Raw genomic sequence first — 17,579 nt, 5'->3', positions numbered from 1 at the left:
CCCCACAGAGCTCGGCCCCGGGCCCCCTCACCTGCCCCTCCCACAAAGGAGCAATCGACTCTCAGGCTTGCCAGGGTCCGTGGAGAGCTCCATCTCTCCCGGGTTAGGAGAGGTCCCCGGTCCCAGCGGTGAGAGGTAAGCCTCCCCACCCCATTTTTTCAGAACCAAACCCCGCCCTGACTCGACCTGCCCTCCGCAGAGCAGCCGGGAGCTCCCCCGTGGGAGTGGCTCTCGCTGGGCCTGTTTCCTGGGTGAACAGGCTGATGAGCTCCTGGAGGCGGGACTGTGCTCCCCACCACCAACCCACCACGTGGCATGCAAGCCGCTGTGACCACCGGGGCTCCCAGGCGCTGGTTCCGGGAGGGGTCCACACACCTGGTTGAACTTCTTGTCGCAGTGTGGGCACTTGTGCTCCTTGTCCGTGTCGTGGGTCTCCAGGTGGCGCATCTTGGAAGTGGGGTCGGAGAAGGAGCGGCCGCAGTAGTCGCACTGGTAGGGCTTCTCGCCGCTGTGCACCAGCTGGTGGCGCTTGAGGTTGCCCGAGGTGGTGAAGAGCTTGCCGCAGTCCTCGCAGCGGTAGCGCGCCTCGCCCGAGTGCCGCTTCTTGTGCAGGTTGAGCAGGCTGATGAGGCGGTAGCTCTTCCCGCACTCCTCGCAGCCGTAGGGCTTCAGAGGGCTGCAGGGCCAGAAGGCGACAGGAGGCAGGGCTCGCTGGGGCGTGAAAGGCCGAGCCTGGCAGGGGCCTGGTCAGGAGGCCGGCCTGGGGCAGTACCTGTGCGTCTTCTCATGGGCCTTGCAGGCCGCCGGGTCGGAAAAGGCCTTGCTGCACTCACGGCACGAGAAGGGCTTCTCCCCCGTGTGGATGCGGATGTGCCGCTTGAAGTTCCCCGTGTGCGTGAACTCCTTCCCACAGTCCTGCGGGTGCAGCAGGGAAACGGGGTGTGAGGGGCAGGTGGTGGGAGGCCGGAGGGGAAGGAGGCTGGCGGGGAGGGCTGGCCACACTCTCCCGCACCTCGCACTTGTGGATGACGGAGCCGTAGGCCTTGGACTCCGTGCGATCACCGTAGGTGCCTGAGCGCAGGCCCCGGGCCTCGGCGCCGAGCTCCTGCCCCGAGTCTGTGCCCGCTGACTCCTCGTTCTCGTTCTCCTCGGGGGCCTCTCCATTCTCCAGCTGGGGACCCTCCTCCTTGACCTCAGCTGGCCCTGCGCCCTCCTCTTCTTGCTCCTCTTGCTCCTCTTCCCCTTTCCGGGCGGGCTCCACCTCCATTTCTGCGGAGAGAAGGGCAAGTACGGAGGCGCCTCAGAGGGCGCGGGGGCCTCGCAGCCAGGCCTGGGTCTGGACCCCACACGCAGCCCTCTCTGCCTGAGCGCCTGTCAGGGGCACCGGCAACATATGGAAGGGATAGTAAATGGCCCCAGCACTGGCCAAGGAAAGCCCCCGGGGTGCCTGTGAACTGGGTATTTGCTGCCTGGCGGATGCAGGTAGGCGGCTCAGCCAGCTGGGGTGGTGCTGTCGGCCAGCAGGCACTGGAGGGTGGCTGTGGGTGGGAAGGCACCCCTGTACGGTGCTCAAAGCTGGGAAGGAGCAGAAGCTCCAGGCCTTTGAAGGACGTGCCTGTGCTCACAGACACACGGCTAGCATGGTCAGCCAAGGAACGACCTCGAGACTCAAGAACATGCGAAGACCAAGGTGTCCCAAAGATGAAGTGCATGGTGACTCCAAGTGGGACTGGCTGGAGGCAGGAGGAGAGAGGGAGGCCCCAGTGGGCAGTGGAGGCAGGGCCCTGGGAGGATGCACCAGGGAGGGCCTGGTCCTGGCTGGGCGGGGCTACCTTGCTCCGAGCTCTCGCACAAAGCAGCCTCAGCTTCTGCGGCAGCCATGCCACTAGTGGGGTCTGGCTTGAGCTCCACAGGCGGCGGCTCCCGGGGCGCATCGGCTTTCTCTGTCTGCTCTGCACCTGGGTGGGGGAAGCACCGGAGACTGGATTGCTACCCTCTCCCCAGGAGTCGGACACCTCTCCTGGACCAGCGAGCTGGTGGTGGCTGTGTATGGCCCAGGAGGGGAGGCCCCAGCACACCCCTAGCTGAGGCTGTTGTGTCTGCTCTGGCTGAAACAGACCCCCTGGGACATACAATAGGTCATTCTGGGTAACACAAGCTCAAGAGGTGCAGGTGCCCGTGCCACCTGCCCCAAGGCAGCCCTCACTACCCTGACAGGGCAGCCAGCTAGGTCCTCAGCATCTGACTCACCGCTGGCTGCGCTCTGGGCCTGACCGCCACGCTCCTCCTTGAGGTCCCTGCTGGGGCCTGTGGGTGCGCTGCGTCCCGCCTGCTCCAGCCTGCTCAGCGTGCTGGTGGCCGCCTTCTCCTCTTTAGCTCTCTTGTCCCCTCCTGGAGATGGTACAGGGCAGACCTGCCGTTTCCCATCAAGTGCCCGCCATTTGGAGGTGTGAGGTGGCCCAGAACTTGCTAGGTCTTCCTCGTCCTCCCTAGGGTACCTCTAAGTAGTGGTTTACTGATTTGTTCATTCACCAAATTATTCACAGGGCACCCACTCCATGCCAGCTGATGGCTGGGCAGTGGGAATACAACAGTGATGGTTCCTGCTTGTGTGGGACATGCAGACCTCATGTGTGCACTAACGGAGCTGATCAGAGGTCAGCACTAGGAAAGGGAGGAACGCGGCCTCTGGAAGTCTACAGCAAGGCACCTGGCCCATAGTGGGCATCTGAGGTCTTTATCTTAGCAGCTAAGGGGAGTGGAAGGAGGGGCTCAGGAGAATAGACCCACAGGAGGGTTTAGGAGCAAACCCTGCCCATGTGCAAAGGCACTGAACCAGGCACGGCTCCCGGGTGCTCTGTAGGGGAAAGGCAGGCAGAGAGGCCACCCTCAGACCTGAGGCAAACCCTCGCCAGCACCCACAACCGAGTCAGGGCCAGATGAGGAAACTGAGACCCAGAAAGTCAGAGGCAGAGCCCACGTCAAAAGCCAAGGTCTCTGGCCATCTGCTTGGGAGCAGCTGCCAATAACCTACCTTCTGTGGCCAAGGCCTCCGCATTTCCCCCAGGGCTGGTAGCTGGCTCGGCAAGTGACTTGAGGGCATGGCAGGCCGTGATGATGTCCTGCATTTGGAGGAAGGTGGCCACGGCCAGCACATCATCCACGTTCTCAGGGCTCAGGCTCAGCTTGGCCGTGTACATAAACTCCAGCACCTGCCCCAGGCCTGCCGAGGACAGGACAGCTGTCAGAGACCCACCTCAAGATCCGGCACCGGCAGCCTGCCCCACCACTCCACCCAGCAGCAGGACGCAGGGATTCAGGAACAGCTGAGTGGCAAGCCTGCATCGCCCCATCTCCTGTGTGGGGAGGAGGCAGGTAACCTGGAAGATCTCAGCACTGCCAACAGCCTTGAAAAGAAGTGCTCACTGAGGGTCTCAATGCCTGCTCTGCACAGAGAACAGGTGTGAACACCTGCCCTGCACAGAGGACAGGAGGTGTGAATGCCCGCACTGCACAGGGAACAGAAGGTGCGACTGTCCACCCTGCATGGAGGAGGATGGGCGGTGAATGCCACCCACGCGTGGAGAAAAGGAGGTGTGAATATGCACCCTGCACAGAGGACGGGGTATAAACGCCCACCCTGCACAGAGGACAGAGTGTGAATGCCTGCCCTGGACGAGGACAGAGGTGTGAATGCCCACCCTGCATTGAGGAGAGATGGTGTGAACACCTGCCCTCCACACCCTCTACTTGGCCGCTACACTTTGCTAGCAGGGGACACTCCAACCTGACTTTCATCAGGGCTCTGCTACCAACTCTGTATCTGACTGACCTCCAGGCCAGTCACTGACCTCTTTGGATCTCAGTTTCCACATCTATAAAATGGGAGAATAATACCTTCTCATGGCATGTCATGCCAGTCTGGGTTGGAAGTCCGAATCCAGGACCAGTTCCTTCCACAACCCCAAGGTCTTCCTGACACTGCTCCCAGCCCCTAGGCCTTCCCCATCACCTCTCCCCAAACTTCTAGTTAGTACTGGGGTAGATGCTTCAGGACTGACTCTCCCATGGAAAGGGGCCAGAGAGCATAGAGTCTGCCTGCTCTCCGCCCTTCCCAATGAGGCTTTTCCTGTGTTCACTGCAGCCTAGAGCTCATCATGAGCCTTTCCTGCCAGTTCTCCCCTTACCACTCCACTCCCAATCAAGACACGTCCCCGAAAGGTGGGAGGAACTTAGTACTGACATGCTCATGGCCTGAAGCCTGTGCGGGAGGCCTGTTGCATCCCACAGCCTGCAGGTGCTGCCCCTGGAGGGTCTAGCATGGCACAGGGCCAGCCATAGCTTCTGGCCCTCAGCAAGCTCAGCCCCAGCCCTGACGGGGTACCTGCCGCGTTACTGATGTCCAGGTGCACCACGTCCTTCTGGTCCACAAAGAGCATCTTGAAGTACTCGCTGCAGGCCGCCAGCACTGCTTTATGAGCCTTAAAGTGAACACCGTCCACCACAAAGGTGCAGTCACAGAGAAGCCCCAGCTGCCGCTGCTGGTTCAGCTGTTCCAAGACGTGCTGGCTGTGCTGGGGAAAGTCCATGGCTGCAGAAAGCCAAAGGGCATTGGGGTTAGCATGGAGAAAGGACCTCAGACACACTCAGTCATTCCCAAACTCCCAGGCAAGCACCATGGAGAAGACAGAATTAAAACAAGTGAGGGCATTTCTGCCACAAAAGGGCAATTCACTCCAGATACCCCCTGCAAACCCAACTCAACCAACTGGTGGTTCCTGGATTCCTGGGTTTACTGGCCAGGAAAAGTGGCCCAAACCAAAAAGCATTGGGGCACCAACACGAGGCCTCCGCCTCCGTATCCAGGCTGGTAATGACATGAAACAGTCAAAAAAGGGAACAAACAGAAAACTGAAATGTGTCATCATTTCAAAAATGAAGACGTGGTCACTTTAACATTTGTTACTAAAAGAATGCATGACAATCTCAGAATAAAGGACAGATGTTTCCATTGTTTTCTTTAAGAAAACTTTCCTATCTTGTTATTTTTCTCATTCTCTCATGGACAGGTGAAGACAAGACGGTGTTTCATCAGCCGGCGTTGCAGAGCTTGGCCCTCTCAGGCTCTGCGCATACCCCATCCCCCGCCAAAGCCTAGCTCTCCCTCTCTTTCCGACTCATGGGAACTACCTAGAGTTGCAGCCTTCTGACTCTAGAAACCTGTGTCCTGGTGGCCATCCCAGGAGAAACAACTTTGATCCTGACACCAAGAGCTGCTGACCTGGCCACAACTTCTCTGTCAAGGGCCTCACTTAATGCCTGGAAATCCCACAAGTGAAAATGCTCAGGAAAATTCCATGGCCTGGTGCCGAGCAGTCTTGAACTGCACAAGCCGTGACTAAGTAACTATCTAAAACAGCTCTCCCTCCCACCTCACCACCACCCAGAGTTGGCGTCAACATCAGCAATTGTCTAGGGAAAATAAGCAGGCCCTCTTTTCTAGAAAAAACCCATTTCAGAATGTTTGAACAGAAAAATCAACACCCACTGTCTGGGGCCACATTAGACATATTCAACTGGGCACGGCTGTCACGCCCTGGCCCAGGATCTGCTAAGGGGCAGTGAGTTCTCTGCCTACTCCTCCTCTTCTCTGAGGCCTGAGTCGGCACGGGGCTGGACCCCTGCTTCTGGGCAGCTGAGAGGGACACTTTGAGGCTCTCTGCCCCAGGTTTTGGCAGCTCTGCTCCCGGTTTTGGCAGCTCTGCCCCAGCTTGGGTGCTCCCCAGACATCAGCATCTTGGGAGTGAATCACCGCGGCAGCTCTGAAGCTGCCGTGGCCATGCATGGCTGTCGGGCTGTGATGAGTCGCAGAGGAAGCCACACCCCTCACACCAGCATAGGTCGGCCTTGAAGGGCGCCAAGGCCCCCTACCATGTGATGTCTGGAAACTTTTCACAAGTGGGGGTATCTGCTGAGGGGGGGAAGTGATGCAACAAATAACGGGGAGCATGGCAGTGGCAACAGGCATGAGCCACAGCGCACCAGCCTCCGAGCCACAAGTTCAGCACTGCGGCTGCTGCCGGAGACCCAAAAACGGCCGTTCCCTCCCCCTACACATCTCCGCCCCAGCTTCGGCTCTCTCAGTGACATTCCTAAATGGCTGCGGCTAGAGCCCTAAATGTAAGCACTGGAGAGCCAGGGCCAGCCCCGAAATCAGGAGGTAAGGCCCTGGGGCAGCTGGCCCCGCACCAAAGCCAAGTGGCTGGCAGCAGCACACGGCCACCTGGAGCATAGTATAGAGGCCTTTCTTTCCTGTCCTCAGTCCCTGGAAGCAGCAGGTTCCCATCTGTGACCTGAAAGAACACAAGGGAGAATCGTGGCTGCGCTGCTCCTATGCACTGGATGTGGGGAGGCACCAATGTCCAGCTTGTGGATCAAGACCTCAAGGGCACAAAGGGCAATGTGAGTGCAGAAGGAACCAAAGGTAGGGGCGAGGTGGGCCCAGGCCACATCAACCCTAGAGCTGTCTTCTCCTGGCTGTGGAAAAGGTCACGCGAGCACACAGGTGTGTGGGTGGCAAGTCCTGGGCCTCAATTGCTAGTCACCCCCTACATACCCAGGAGCCCCAAGTGCAGAAGAGGGGAATACCAGGGCCCACACAGGGCAAAATCCTCAACTGGCTTCAGAAGCAGCCCATCTGGAACTTGCAAGTGAGGCCCAACCCTTCTCTGCTGGCTGTGTGCCCGGCTTCCTCACCTTCCCCAGGAGCCAACCTGAAACTTAAGCCATCCAGGTGCTAAAACAACCTGGGGAGCATCAGCTGAACCCCCAGAGGTACAGACAACCCTCTAGCAGGAAAACCATCTGACCTGCCAGGAAGAGACAAGTGAGAAGACTGCTGGCCAAGGGGAGGGACAGGATCAATCCGCCTGTCTGGGCCGGAGTCTGGGATGATCCTCCCTATGGCCAGGTGCCCTGGGGCTTCCTGGCAAGCACAGCCCCACCCAGCCATACAGCTATCCTGGGACTGGATGGAGGGATGGATGGATGGATAAGCTCGACAGATTAGGTAAGACACATTCGCTAGATAATAAAATAGTAAAGGCCCTGAGGACATACCACCAGCCGCCAAGAGAGCAGCTGTGTGCCCATGAGCAACGTTCACTTTTCCAATGCAAGATGCCCACCCAGAAGTGGGCTCCTCCCACACATGGTGTTAGGAGGAGAAACAGAGGCGTCTGTAATCCTCTGAGGCTGCTCCAACAGAGACATGCACCAAAAGGGAAATGATAAGAGGTAGGGAGGAAGAAGTGAAGATGGGCAAAGTAAGGGAAGGAAAGGAGAGGGGAAGGAAGGGAGGAAGGGAGGGAGGGAGGGGCCCTGTACCCACAGAGAGATCAGCGGAGCTGATACCAGTACGATACCATGCACTTACCAGTACGATCTGGGACTGGCCTCCCAGGGGTGCAAGAGCAGCTCGAGGGGGCCAGGAGGGGGCGGACCAAGTGCTAAATGGTGTCACCCGCAGAACTGTGTCACCGTGGACTTTACAACCCGAGCCCCACCCTCATGGGGCAAGTGGAGCTCAGGGTCCCCCAGGCTGTTCCCCAGCCGGGAAGCTTGAACAGCCCCTCTCTCAAGGCCCGTGGTGAGATGGGAGGTATGGCCAGCTGGGTCCTTCCCTCAGAGGGGCTGAGCTAGAACTAGGCAGTCCTCCACCTCCAACCCACGCGAACTGCTCTGGAGGGATCACCAGCCTGTGTCCTAGTTCCTCTCTTATCTGTTCCTCAGCCACAGGAACCCAGCAGGATGGCCAAGCTTGGATGGACACAGGAAAAGGGTCTGGGAGTGAAGGGGCGTGCATGTCCTAGGAGCATATCGCCTCCTAAGTACATGCTAGGAGGTGCTGTCTGAGGAGACGTTAACCACAGTAATCAGATCAACAGCCAGCTACTCCCCATCACCTGTGCGGGCACAGACGGTGAAGAAATACTGTTCCCACCAGGCAGCCTGCCCCCACCCTACCCTTGGAATACAGTGACCATCGCTCAAGCACAAGTGTCAAGGTCTGTGGTCTCTACTTCATCTTGCGTGATGGGCGATAAATACGGGCACTAGTTAAAGCGACTTCTAAGGAAGATCCGAAAACCTTAGACCCACGGAAAACGCCAACAGAACAAGACCACAGAGCCCAGCAGCCCAGAGTCCTCACTTTAGATGCAGACTGACCTGACCACCCCCTCACAACGTCTTGGCTGCAATCGGGCACCTTTTCCGAACACCTCCAGTCACTCAGTTTTTCTCCCTGACCTCGGGTGTCAGAGCTGGGATGCTGTCCTGATGACCAAAAGCTTAGCTGGACACAGAGCCCTGGGTTCCCTCACAAGGAATTCACTGAGGAACAAAAAAGTGAGGCACTGAGGACACCTGCAGTGTGAGTCCGGACAAGCACACTGACACAGCGGAACTGACACGGCGGAACAGACGTGGACCATGTAGGGCCCCTCTCAGGATGGCCAGCAATTCTTCCCCTGCCAGGGCCACCAAGCCTCCCATGGAGAGACGGTGTCTCTTTCCCTTCCATTGGAATCTGGATGGTCCAATGACGACTCTGACCATCAGGATGCAGGGACTGTGCCAATTCCAGACCTAAAGCTAAAGAAGCCTGGAAGATCCTGCTCTGGCTCCTGGGAACCCAGTCACCGAGCTGGAGGAAAGTCCAGGCTCCCGTGTGAGTGGGAAACACATGGAGGGGCTCTGGGGAGAGGGCACGCGGAGAAAAGCAGAGAGGCCTCTGACAGCACCAACGCTCTGTGGCGAGGGACACACTTTCCTGGACCTCCCAGCCCAGCTGCTCGCTGCTGCATGCACGGCCTCAACCAGCACCTCGGAGCAAGCGACTGCCCGTTCATCCATAAAACTGTAAGAAATACTGACTCACTGATGACTTATGCCACTGGGTTTTGGGGTGGTGTGCTGTGCAGCAAGAGATAGGAGACAGACGGTAAAACTATACAGAAAAGGAAGTGATTAAGCCCCAGGTTCAGGATGCCGGTGCTCCCTGGGCGGGGGAGGGTAAGCAGAGGACTTCTGAGATCCTGGAAGTGTTTTCTTTCTTTACTTGGAGGCCCCTGGATTTATTACTTAAACTAAACGTGTATAGTTCATGTACATTTACATGAAAACTATTTCAATTTTTTTAAAAAAATCATTACTTTTTTGTAGAGGCAGGATTTTACCATGTTGCCCAGGCTGGTCTCAAACTCCTGAGCTCAAGCAATCTGCCTACCTTGGCCTTCTAAAGTGCTGGGATTACAGGTGTGAGCCACTGCACCCAGTCATTTTTCAAAAATTTTAATAAGAAAAAGTGAGATTCAGTTGCCAGATTTGATCCAGTCATGGCACGGAGTGTGCAGGCCAAGGCTGGGGTGCTCCCAACCACACTCCCGGCCATGCTCACCAGGGCTGCCTTGAGGCCCAGCATGGCAGCGAGGGTCAGAGGAGCTAAGAGAGCCACCAAGGCTCCTGTGGGCGGGATTCAGAAGGGCTGGCCCCAGAAAGCACAACCCATTGCATCTGTCTTGCAGTTCCAAAGCACCACAGGCTGCTGAGTAAGAAAGGTTTCTGTTTGGGCCATGAAATCCACTCTGGTGCCAAGTTCCACATTGCTGCCTCCACGACGCAGGGATTCCAGTGGCAGCTGAGCCCCGTGGAAGCAGCAGAGCCTCCTGGGACAGGCCAAGCAGGATCTGTATCCGGGTTCCACCAGCCACTCGCAGGTGATCTCCAGCAAAGCTTCTCCAATGGCCAACGGGGCTAATGGTATGACTTCCTTTGTGACAGGATTAAATTAAGTAACATATGTCAAGGCCCGGTACAGTGCCCGGCACATCGTGAGCATGCAGCAAACTACTGTGACCAGGAAGCACAGATGCACATGATAGTTCTGTTTTTTTAGGCCAAAGACTTTATCAGATGGTTTCTATATACCCCTTTACGCTGGGCATACTGGGTGTGTTTGAAAACTATGTGGTGACTTGACCTTGTTAAGAGGTTGTAATCATAACCCATTACTCCTAAATGCAATCTGGAAAAATCCCAGAGCACAATTAGCATGAAGAGAGGGAGGAAGTGACGGGAGGGGCACTGAATGGAGAGATATCTAGAGCTATTGTCTCTGCCAGGAGGCACTTTATATTGAACAACTGTTCTGTTAAACCCCAAGGGTGCTCCCAGGCGAAGGCTGGAGTGCAGGCCCAGAGCGCTAAGTGGCCCCAGAGAGCACAGCTCCATCTCAGAGTCAAATGGACACCTGTCAAACATGAAATGTTACCCAGGTTATTAGTGTGCACTAAACTACCTGCAGGGTTTCCACACTGCTGCAGAGGGAAGCCATTAAGCCAGGAAGCAACTGGCCTACCACAGGGAGACACTGATCTTCACAAACAACAGTCTCCGGCTCCCAGAATAAGCTGCACCCAGCTATGAGCCTTGTCATGAGCCATCTCGTGTCCAGGTGCTTGAGGAACCTACGGGCACGTGAGAAGGATCACCATTTGGCTTCCAGTTGCTCAGCATTCTTGATTTTCTAGAAATACAGGTGGATCAACATAAACTTCCAAAGGAGCCAGGTACAATGGCCCAAGCCTGTAATCCCAGCACTTTAGGAGGCCAAGGCAGGAGGACTGTGGGAGGTTTGAGAGCAGCCTAGGCAACATGGTACTACCCTGTCTCTACAAAAGAAATTTAAAAACTACCTGAGTGTGGTGGCACACACCTGTGGTACCAGCTACTCAGGAGGCTGAGACAGGATAGATTAAGCCTAGGAGGTCGAGGCTGCAGTGAGCTGTGATTGTGCCACTGCACTCCAGCCTGGGCGATGGAGCAAGACCCTGTCTCAAAGAAACAAATAAAAAACTTCTGGCCAGGTGCGGTGGCTCACGCCTATAATCCCAGCACTTTGGGAGGCCAAGGCTGGTGGATCACTTGAGGTCAGGAGTTTGAGGCCAGCCTGGCCAACATGGCAAAACCCCATTTCTACTACAAATACAAAAATTAGCCAGGTGTGGTGATGAGCGTCTATAGTCCCAGCTACTCAAAAGGCTGAGGCAGGAGAATCACTTGAACCCGGGAAGCGGAGGTAACAGTGAGCCAAGATCGCACCACTGCACTCCAGCCTGGGTGACAGAGTGAGACTCTGTCTCCAAAAACAAACAAACAAACAAACAAACAAACAAACAAATGAAAACTTCCAAGAAAATGGAAGTTCATACCAGGCCAGGCTTGTGAGCATGAAACCTACCTGCCCAACCCCACCAACCACCCCAGTTTGACAACACATTCCTTTGAGTGCAAGGGATGGCAGAAAAGCAAAGATGAACAAAACCAACCCTGCTGGCACTTTCCTCCTCACCCAGCAAACACTCTTCTTGTATTAAGATTGGATTTCTCAAACTTCTAAAATCACTTTCTCCTTTAGATAAACATACAAATCTTGGCCCCTCTCGACAACCCAATTCTGATATTTCTGCTGGAGAGTGCCCATTCCGAGCTTAAGAATCACTGCTATCGGCCGGGCGCGGTGGCTCAAGCCTGTAATCCCAGCACTTTGGGAGGCCGAGGCGGGCGGATCACGAGGTCAGGAGATCGAGACCATCCTGGCTAACACGGTGAAACCCCGTCTCTACTAAAAATACAAAAAGAAATTAGCCGGGCGTGGTGGCGGGCGCCTGTAGTCCCAGCTACTCCGGAGGCTGAGGCAGGAGAATGGCGTGAACCCGGGAGGCGGGGCTTGCAGTGAGCCGAGATCGCGCCACTGCACTCCAGTCTGGGCGACAGAGCGAGACTCCGTCTCAAAAAAAAAAAAAAAAAAAAAAAAAAAAAAAAAAAGAATCACTGCTATCTCTACACACTCCCAACAGCCAAGGTTCAGTAGGATTTTCAGAAGTTTGTATGTATGATTAAAAAAAAACAAAACAGATTTTTTTAAATCTTAAAAATGTGTAAATATAAAATGAAATTACAATGCTGACTTTGCTTTTCAAACTATACAACTACTGCTACCTTTCAGATTTAGGCCAGGTGCAATGGCTCACACCTGTAATTCTAGTACTTGGGGAGGCCGAGGCTGGAGGATCACTTGAGGCCAGAAACTTGAGACCAGCCTGGGCAACATAGTGAGACCCCATCTCTACAAAATAAAAATTAAAATATTAGCTGGACGTGAGCTATGACTGCACCACAGCACTCCAGCCTAGGTGACAGAGGGAGACCCTATCAACATCAACAACAAAAGTTTAGCCACACTTTTGAGGGGGCAGACACCCCCTGCCTGATCCCTGATGGACCCCAGTGCTCTAGGACTATGCATGAAAGGGAAGGCTGGCGGGCCCTGAAAAAGAGCTGTCCAGGATTCCAGCAGCCCAGGCCAGCTTAGAATCCACTACGCTGGTATGCGCTCCAGGGACTTGTAAAGCTCAACACTGGGTAAATTAAGGGGCCTTCCTGCCAAAAAGACAAAATCACGACATGTAGGACTTGGGCAGTACCTGATCATTCCCCAAGGCACACACACCCATTAGCCACAAACACTTCGAGTGTCAAGCAAGGGCACTGACACTGCCTTAAATGACACAATGTGTCACCCCCTCTCTCCTACTAGTTTAATAAACTCACTGCAAGGTGGGGCTCCTTATTTCTTCCTTACAGCTGTTTATAGCACGTTACCCAGAAGCCTGCTCTCAAGTGGTTACAGATCAAATGGGGAATAGGGCTGTTGAGAGCAGAGATCCCTGGCCTTTTTGAGAATGACTAACTCAATGTCAAAGTATTTCCTAGACCCTTACGAAATGACAGCTGTACTTCTGGTACAACTTGTTAACTGAGAAAATAGACAGAAGCCACTATGAAAAAGTGAATGCCCATTCTATCAATCACAAAGGCATTTGAGCAACAATTCTATGTACATGGATAAGAAATTTCCCCAGGCCGGGCGCGGTGGCTCAAGCCTGTAATCCCAGCACTTTGGGAGGCCGAGACGGGCGGATCACGAGGTCAGGAGATCGAGACCATCCTGGCTAACACAATGAAACCCCGTCTCTACTAAAAATACAAAAAAATTAGCCGGGCGAGGTGGCGGGCGCCTGTAGTCCCAGCTACTCGGGAGGCTGAGGCAGGAGAATGGCATAAACCCGGGAGGCGGAGCTTGCAGTGAGCCGAGATAGCGCCACTGCACTCCAGCCTGGGCGACAGAGCGAGACTCTGTCTCAAAAAAAAAAAAAAGAAATTTCCCCAATATAGAGAAAATCAGTGGGTGATACAGCTGCTCATTGGCTCATAATTATTGATTGCCCTTTAGGGGTGTTCAGCCTATAAATTAGGAAACAGATACATATAGAGAGAAGACTAATGAATTTCACAAACGTCTAATGAGTCTACCTTGTGTTTGTCCTAGGTACTGTGTTAGAGCTTCGAACTGAGTGGGGAAGACAGGTAATAAATGGGTATAATAAACAATGGCAGCTACCAAGTGCTGTGGAGAAACTAAAGCAAGCTGAGCAGATCGAGAGGCAGGGGCTGTTTACTATTTAAGAAAGGAGGCGGCCGGGTGCAGTGGCTCACGCCTGTAATCCCAGCACTTTGGGAGGCTGAGGCGGGTGGATCATGAGGTCAGGAGTTCAAGACCAGCCTAGCCAACGTAGTGAAACCCCATCTCTACTAAAAATACAAAAAATTAGCTGGACATGGTGGTGGGTGCCTGTGATCCCAGCTACTCAAGAGGCTGAGGCAGGAGAATTGCTTGAACCTGGGAGGCTGAGGTTGCAGTGAGCTGAGATCGCACCACTGTATTCCAGCCTGGGTGACAGTGTGAGACTCCTTCTCAAAAAAAAAAAAAAGAAGAAAGAAAAAGAAAGGAGGCAAGGGGGACCTCAGAGGAGGTGGCATTTAAGCAAAGACCTGAATGAGGTGTAAGAGTGAGCCAGGCCACGTATGCCAGGGACCATCACAGACATGAGGAAGAGCAGATGCAAAATCCCTGAGGCGGGCATGACCTTGGCACAGGGGCCGGTGTGTCTGGAGAGGAGGAGGTGTGTGGCACAGGGGCCGGTGTGTCTGGAGAGGAGGAGGTGTGTGGCACAGGGGCCGGTGTGTCTGGAGAGGAGGAGGTGTGTGGCACAGGGGCCGGTGTGTCTGGAGAGGAGGAGGTGTGTGGCACAGGGGCCGGTGTGTCTGGAGAGGAGGAGGTGTGTGGCACAGGGGCCGGTGTGTCTGGAGAGGAGGAGGTGTGTGGCACAGGGGCCGGTGTGTCTGGCCGGTGTATGTGCACAAGAATGAGAGCAGCGGGGGCTGAGCTCGCCCAGGCTCACAGGGACACAGCGGACTCTGGATTTCTTCTAAGTGCACTGGGATGCCTTGGGAGTGACGAAGAGTGACAGAAAAGAGCAGAAGAGTGAGGTTCCTAAAAGGCGCCTCTGACGGCAGTGCACAGACAGGCGGCAAGAAGGCTTAGTGGGGGCCCCAGTTAGGCTACTACAGTAGAGAAGAGACAGCGGTGGCCTCACCAAGGAGGTAGGAAACAGGCGAGAAGCGGTTAGATGAGGAATATGTTTTGGCAGAGCTGATCAAGCAGATGTGTGTTGTGACGGAAGGAAAGGAGTCAAGGATGATACTAAGATCTGTGCCCAGAGACACTGGCCCAGTGGCAGTGCCGCTTCCAGACAGGAGGAGGAGTGGCAGGAGGAGACTCCATGGGGGGAATCGGAGTTCTGTTCTGGCCAATTACAGCTGAGATGTCTTGTAGAGACGGTAATTAAAGCCATAAGGTGGAACAAGATATCCATAGAAGCAGGTATTGGATAAACAAGAGAAGAAACCAATGGACTCAGAATCCCAGCTCCAAACTTAACACAGTGACCTCAGGCAAGCATCTCTGAGTTTTAAACTGCTCACCTGTAAAACAGGAAAACCACCATAAATACGAGCGTTCAATGAGACAACAAGCAGATAGGAAGTGTTGCCCAAATATTGGCAAAAGTGGAATTAGATATTACTTCTCTAACACAGCTCTGTGACTGATACACAGTTAAAACAAAAGGGAAATGATGAACTAATAAAACAAAAACAAACCAGATGATCCCAAGTGGCCTCTCCGTACCAGGGCAGCACAGGGCTCCTGCCAAAGAGGACAGCAGCTGGCCAAAGCCTTGGGAGGGCAGCTGACGGAAGCCAACAGAGCCGCAGCCTGGTCCAGTACGACAAAAAAAGTGCACAGGTGTTGCTTCTCTCTGGCTGCAGGCTTCCACCATCAGGCCTTTGTTATGGTGCAGCTTAGGGCAGAAGGCCTGGGAACTCAAGTTCAATATAGAAGGATTCGGGGGTCCAATCTCCATAACTGGTGGGCTGAGGGGATGGTGGAGTAGACGTTTACTTCAAAGTCCACTGCGAAGTGCCAGGGGCCCTGGGATAAGGCTGGCTCTGAGCCCCAGCCCCTCGACCTTCACTGGGGAAGAAGGACAGTGTGATGAGTGCTGAATGGGTGCTGCTGAGTGCCAGCCTGGGAGGATGTGACCACACCTAAAGACAGACAAAGGCAAGAAAGACGTTTGGGCAGCGGACAGCATAAGCAATGATAGCTGAGGGGCCAGGGGGAGAAGGGGGATCATGCCCCAGCACACAAGAGGAAGGAGGGGACAAAGTGATGGGAAACACAGCTGGAGGGCCATCCCGGGACTAGGCACTTGGGCTGGGACCACCACACCAGGACTCAGTGACCACTTTGGCAGTCAGGAGCCACACTGCAACTTGAAAGGGGGAGATGAAGTCTCACTGGGCTGGATCCTTGGGATGGGAAAAATGGGATGATATCACCCCCAGGTGGCCCTAGAAGGGTTTAGCTGGTGCCAAGAATCCCACACACTCTTACATGATTCTGGCAGCCTGCACAAATGACCCTCCCACTAAATACTGTTAAATCCTCTAAAAGTTTTAAGCACCTCTTCTTGGAGTAGCTCAAAGTCTCTTAAAATTTAGTATCTGACCCTTCCCAGTGGAAGGTGGGCCATGCCATTTGTCCAAAACTATAAGCCCAGGCTAAGAATGTATACATCTTACTTATTTTTAAAAGACAACAGCCACATTTCTGTAGGGTATACATGAAACTGGTAATGAGAAGCCCCTCAGGGGAGCAGGGGAAGTGGGGAAGGAGCTGAACTTTTCACTATATATCCTTTCTGTATTGTTCACCACTTGTAAACACTATCTATTAAAAAATTAAAACTGAGAAAGCTGAAGAAGAATGGAGAGAAAAAGAGGAGGGGAGGAGGCAAAGAAGGAAGGAAGAGGGAAGGGAAGGAGGGAGGAGAGGGAGAGAGGAGATGGAGGGAAGGAGAGAGGAGATGGAGGGAAGGAGAGAGGAGATGGAGGGAAGGAGAGAGGAGATGGAGGGAAGGAGAGAGGAGATGGAGGGAAGGAGGGAGGAGAGTGGGGGAGGGAAGGAGGGAGGTTCCAGCTATCTGGGAGGCTGAGGTGGGCAGATCACCTAAGCCCAGGAGTTTTGAGGGTACAGCGAGCTATGATCATACCACTGCACTCCAGCATAGGCAACAGAGCAAAACTCTGTCAAAAAGTAAAAATAAAAAAGACAGGAAAGAAAGAAAATAAAAGGCTGCAAAGTCAGAGACCTAAGTCCTTTATTTCTATCTACCATAAAATCTTTAAGACATTTTCTACAAGACCTGGTGACTGAAAACTTCTCAAAGGAAAACATTTCTCATGAGGGAAATGGAAAATTGTGGTAATGTGCACAGAGAATCAATGTATTACTCAGGAAAACAATATGAGCAAAAATTCCTTGAGGGGACGCCCCTAGCACAGCAGCTGGTGCTCTCGTGTTTAAATACAGAGGAAGCCCCTGACACTGCGATGAAACTGAAGTCCTTCTCCCTGGGACACACCCACACACAGTTCAGCATGCAACTGTGGGGGGCGTGCTACTCCCAGGACCCAGTTAAAACACTCCCACCCCGGAATCCAGCCAAAGCTAGTTAAGTGCCTCAGGCAGGAGTACTTGAATCTCTGTACCTTAATTCCTCTTCTGTAAAACAGAGATGATGGCAAAAGTTTCTTCTTCATAAAGCTACTGCTGGCCACCATCATTCTATCATTACACATAAACCCATGCCAGCAAGGCTGATAAATTATAGAAAACATTTGGCTTGAAATTGTTTTTAATTTTTTAAAAAAGAAAAAAAATATATAGAAAAAACACAGCCCAATGCTGTCATCCTTGTCCTGTCTTCCAAAAATGGATGTAAAAATCTCATCAGTAATCCAGGCACCCATGAAGTTTCAACCTGAAAAAAGGAAAAGGCCCCCCACACTGCAATGCTTACTCCACTTGACAGGAATCAGAATAAAAGGCATGAATGCTTCATACTTGATGGTAACCGCCACCTTCTTTCTACAAAGGACACAAGGACTGCAGAAGCAAAGAGGCTTTCATTGAGGCAGAAGAACATGACAATCACAAGGGAAGGGCTAGATGGCCCATGATACTCTTTAAGATCAAGAATTCAAGCCAA

The 17,579-nt window shown here is 53.8% G+C and overlaps 1 protein-coding gene and 1 long non-coding RNA gene across 10 annotated transcripts in view; one reads left to right on the top strand and one right to left on the bottom strand.

Moving 5' to 3' along the window:
- The window catches only part of LOC105473222 (zinc finger and BTB domain containing 17), a 34,922-nt gene that overhangs the window by 2,054 nt on the left and 15,289 nt on the right, over window positions 1-17,579 (bottom strand). For 5 of the 9 annotated variants that reach the window (XM_011726897.2, XM_011726901.2, XM_011726896.3 and 2 more), the window contains 7 exons: window positions 4,385-4,591; window positions 3,035-3,223; window positions 2,251-2,391; window positions 1,833-1,958; window positions 1,013-1,269; window positions 773-915; window positions 376-676 (listed from right to left, as the gene is read on the bottom strand). In XM_011726897.2, coding sequence (XP_011725199.1) covers window positions 376-676; window positions 773-915; window positions 1,013-1,269; window positions 1,833-1,958; window positions 2,251-2,391; window positions 3,035-3,223; window positions 4,385-4,589 — 1,362 coding nt within the window. In that variant the 5' untranslated portion in view covers window positions 4,590-4,591. Of the gene's footprint in view, window positions 1-375; window positions 677-772; window positions 916-1,012; window positions 1,270-1,832; window positions 1,959-2,250; window positions 2,414-3,034; window positions 3,224-4,384; window positions 4,592-17,579 lie in introns of those variants that run through there. The other 4 variants (XM_011726904.2, XM_011726906.2, XM_011726905.2 and 1 more) reach the window with 3 other exon arrangements.
- On the top strand, window positions 5,597-11,886 carry LOC112425121 (uncharacterized). Its single transcript, XR_011625869.1, has 3 exons — window positions 5,597-7,069; window positions 7,792-8,922; window positions 9,588-11,886. It is a non-coding gene; the product is annotated as an uncharacterized lncRNA (long non-coding RNA).

Source organism: Macaca nemestrina, chromosome 1, assembly GCF_043159975.1.
Source record: "Macaca nemestrina isolate mMacNem1 chromosome 1, mMacNem.hap1, whole genome shotgun sequence".
Taxonomy (NCBI): Eukaryota; Metazoa; Chordata; class Mammalia; order Primates; family Cercopithecidae; genus Macaca; species Macaca nemestrina.
The sequence above is the reverse complement of the archived record's forward strand: the minus strand, read 5'-3'. Positions and strand labels throughout refer to the sequence as shown.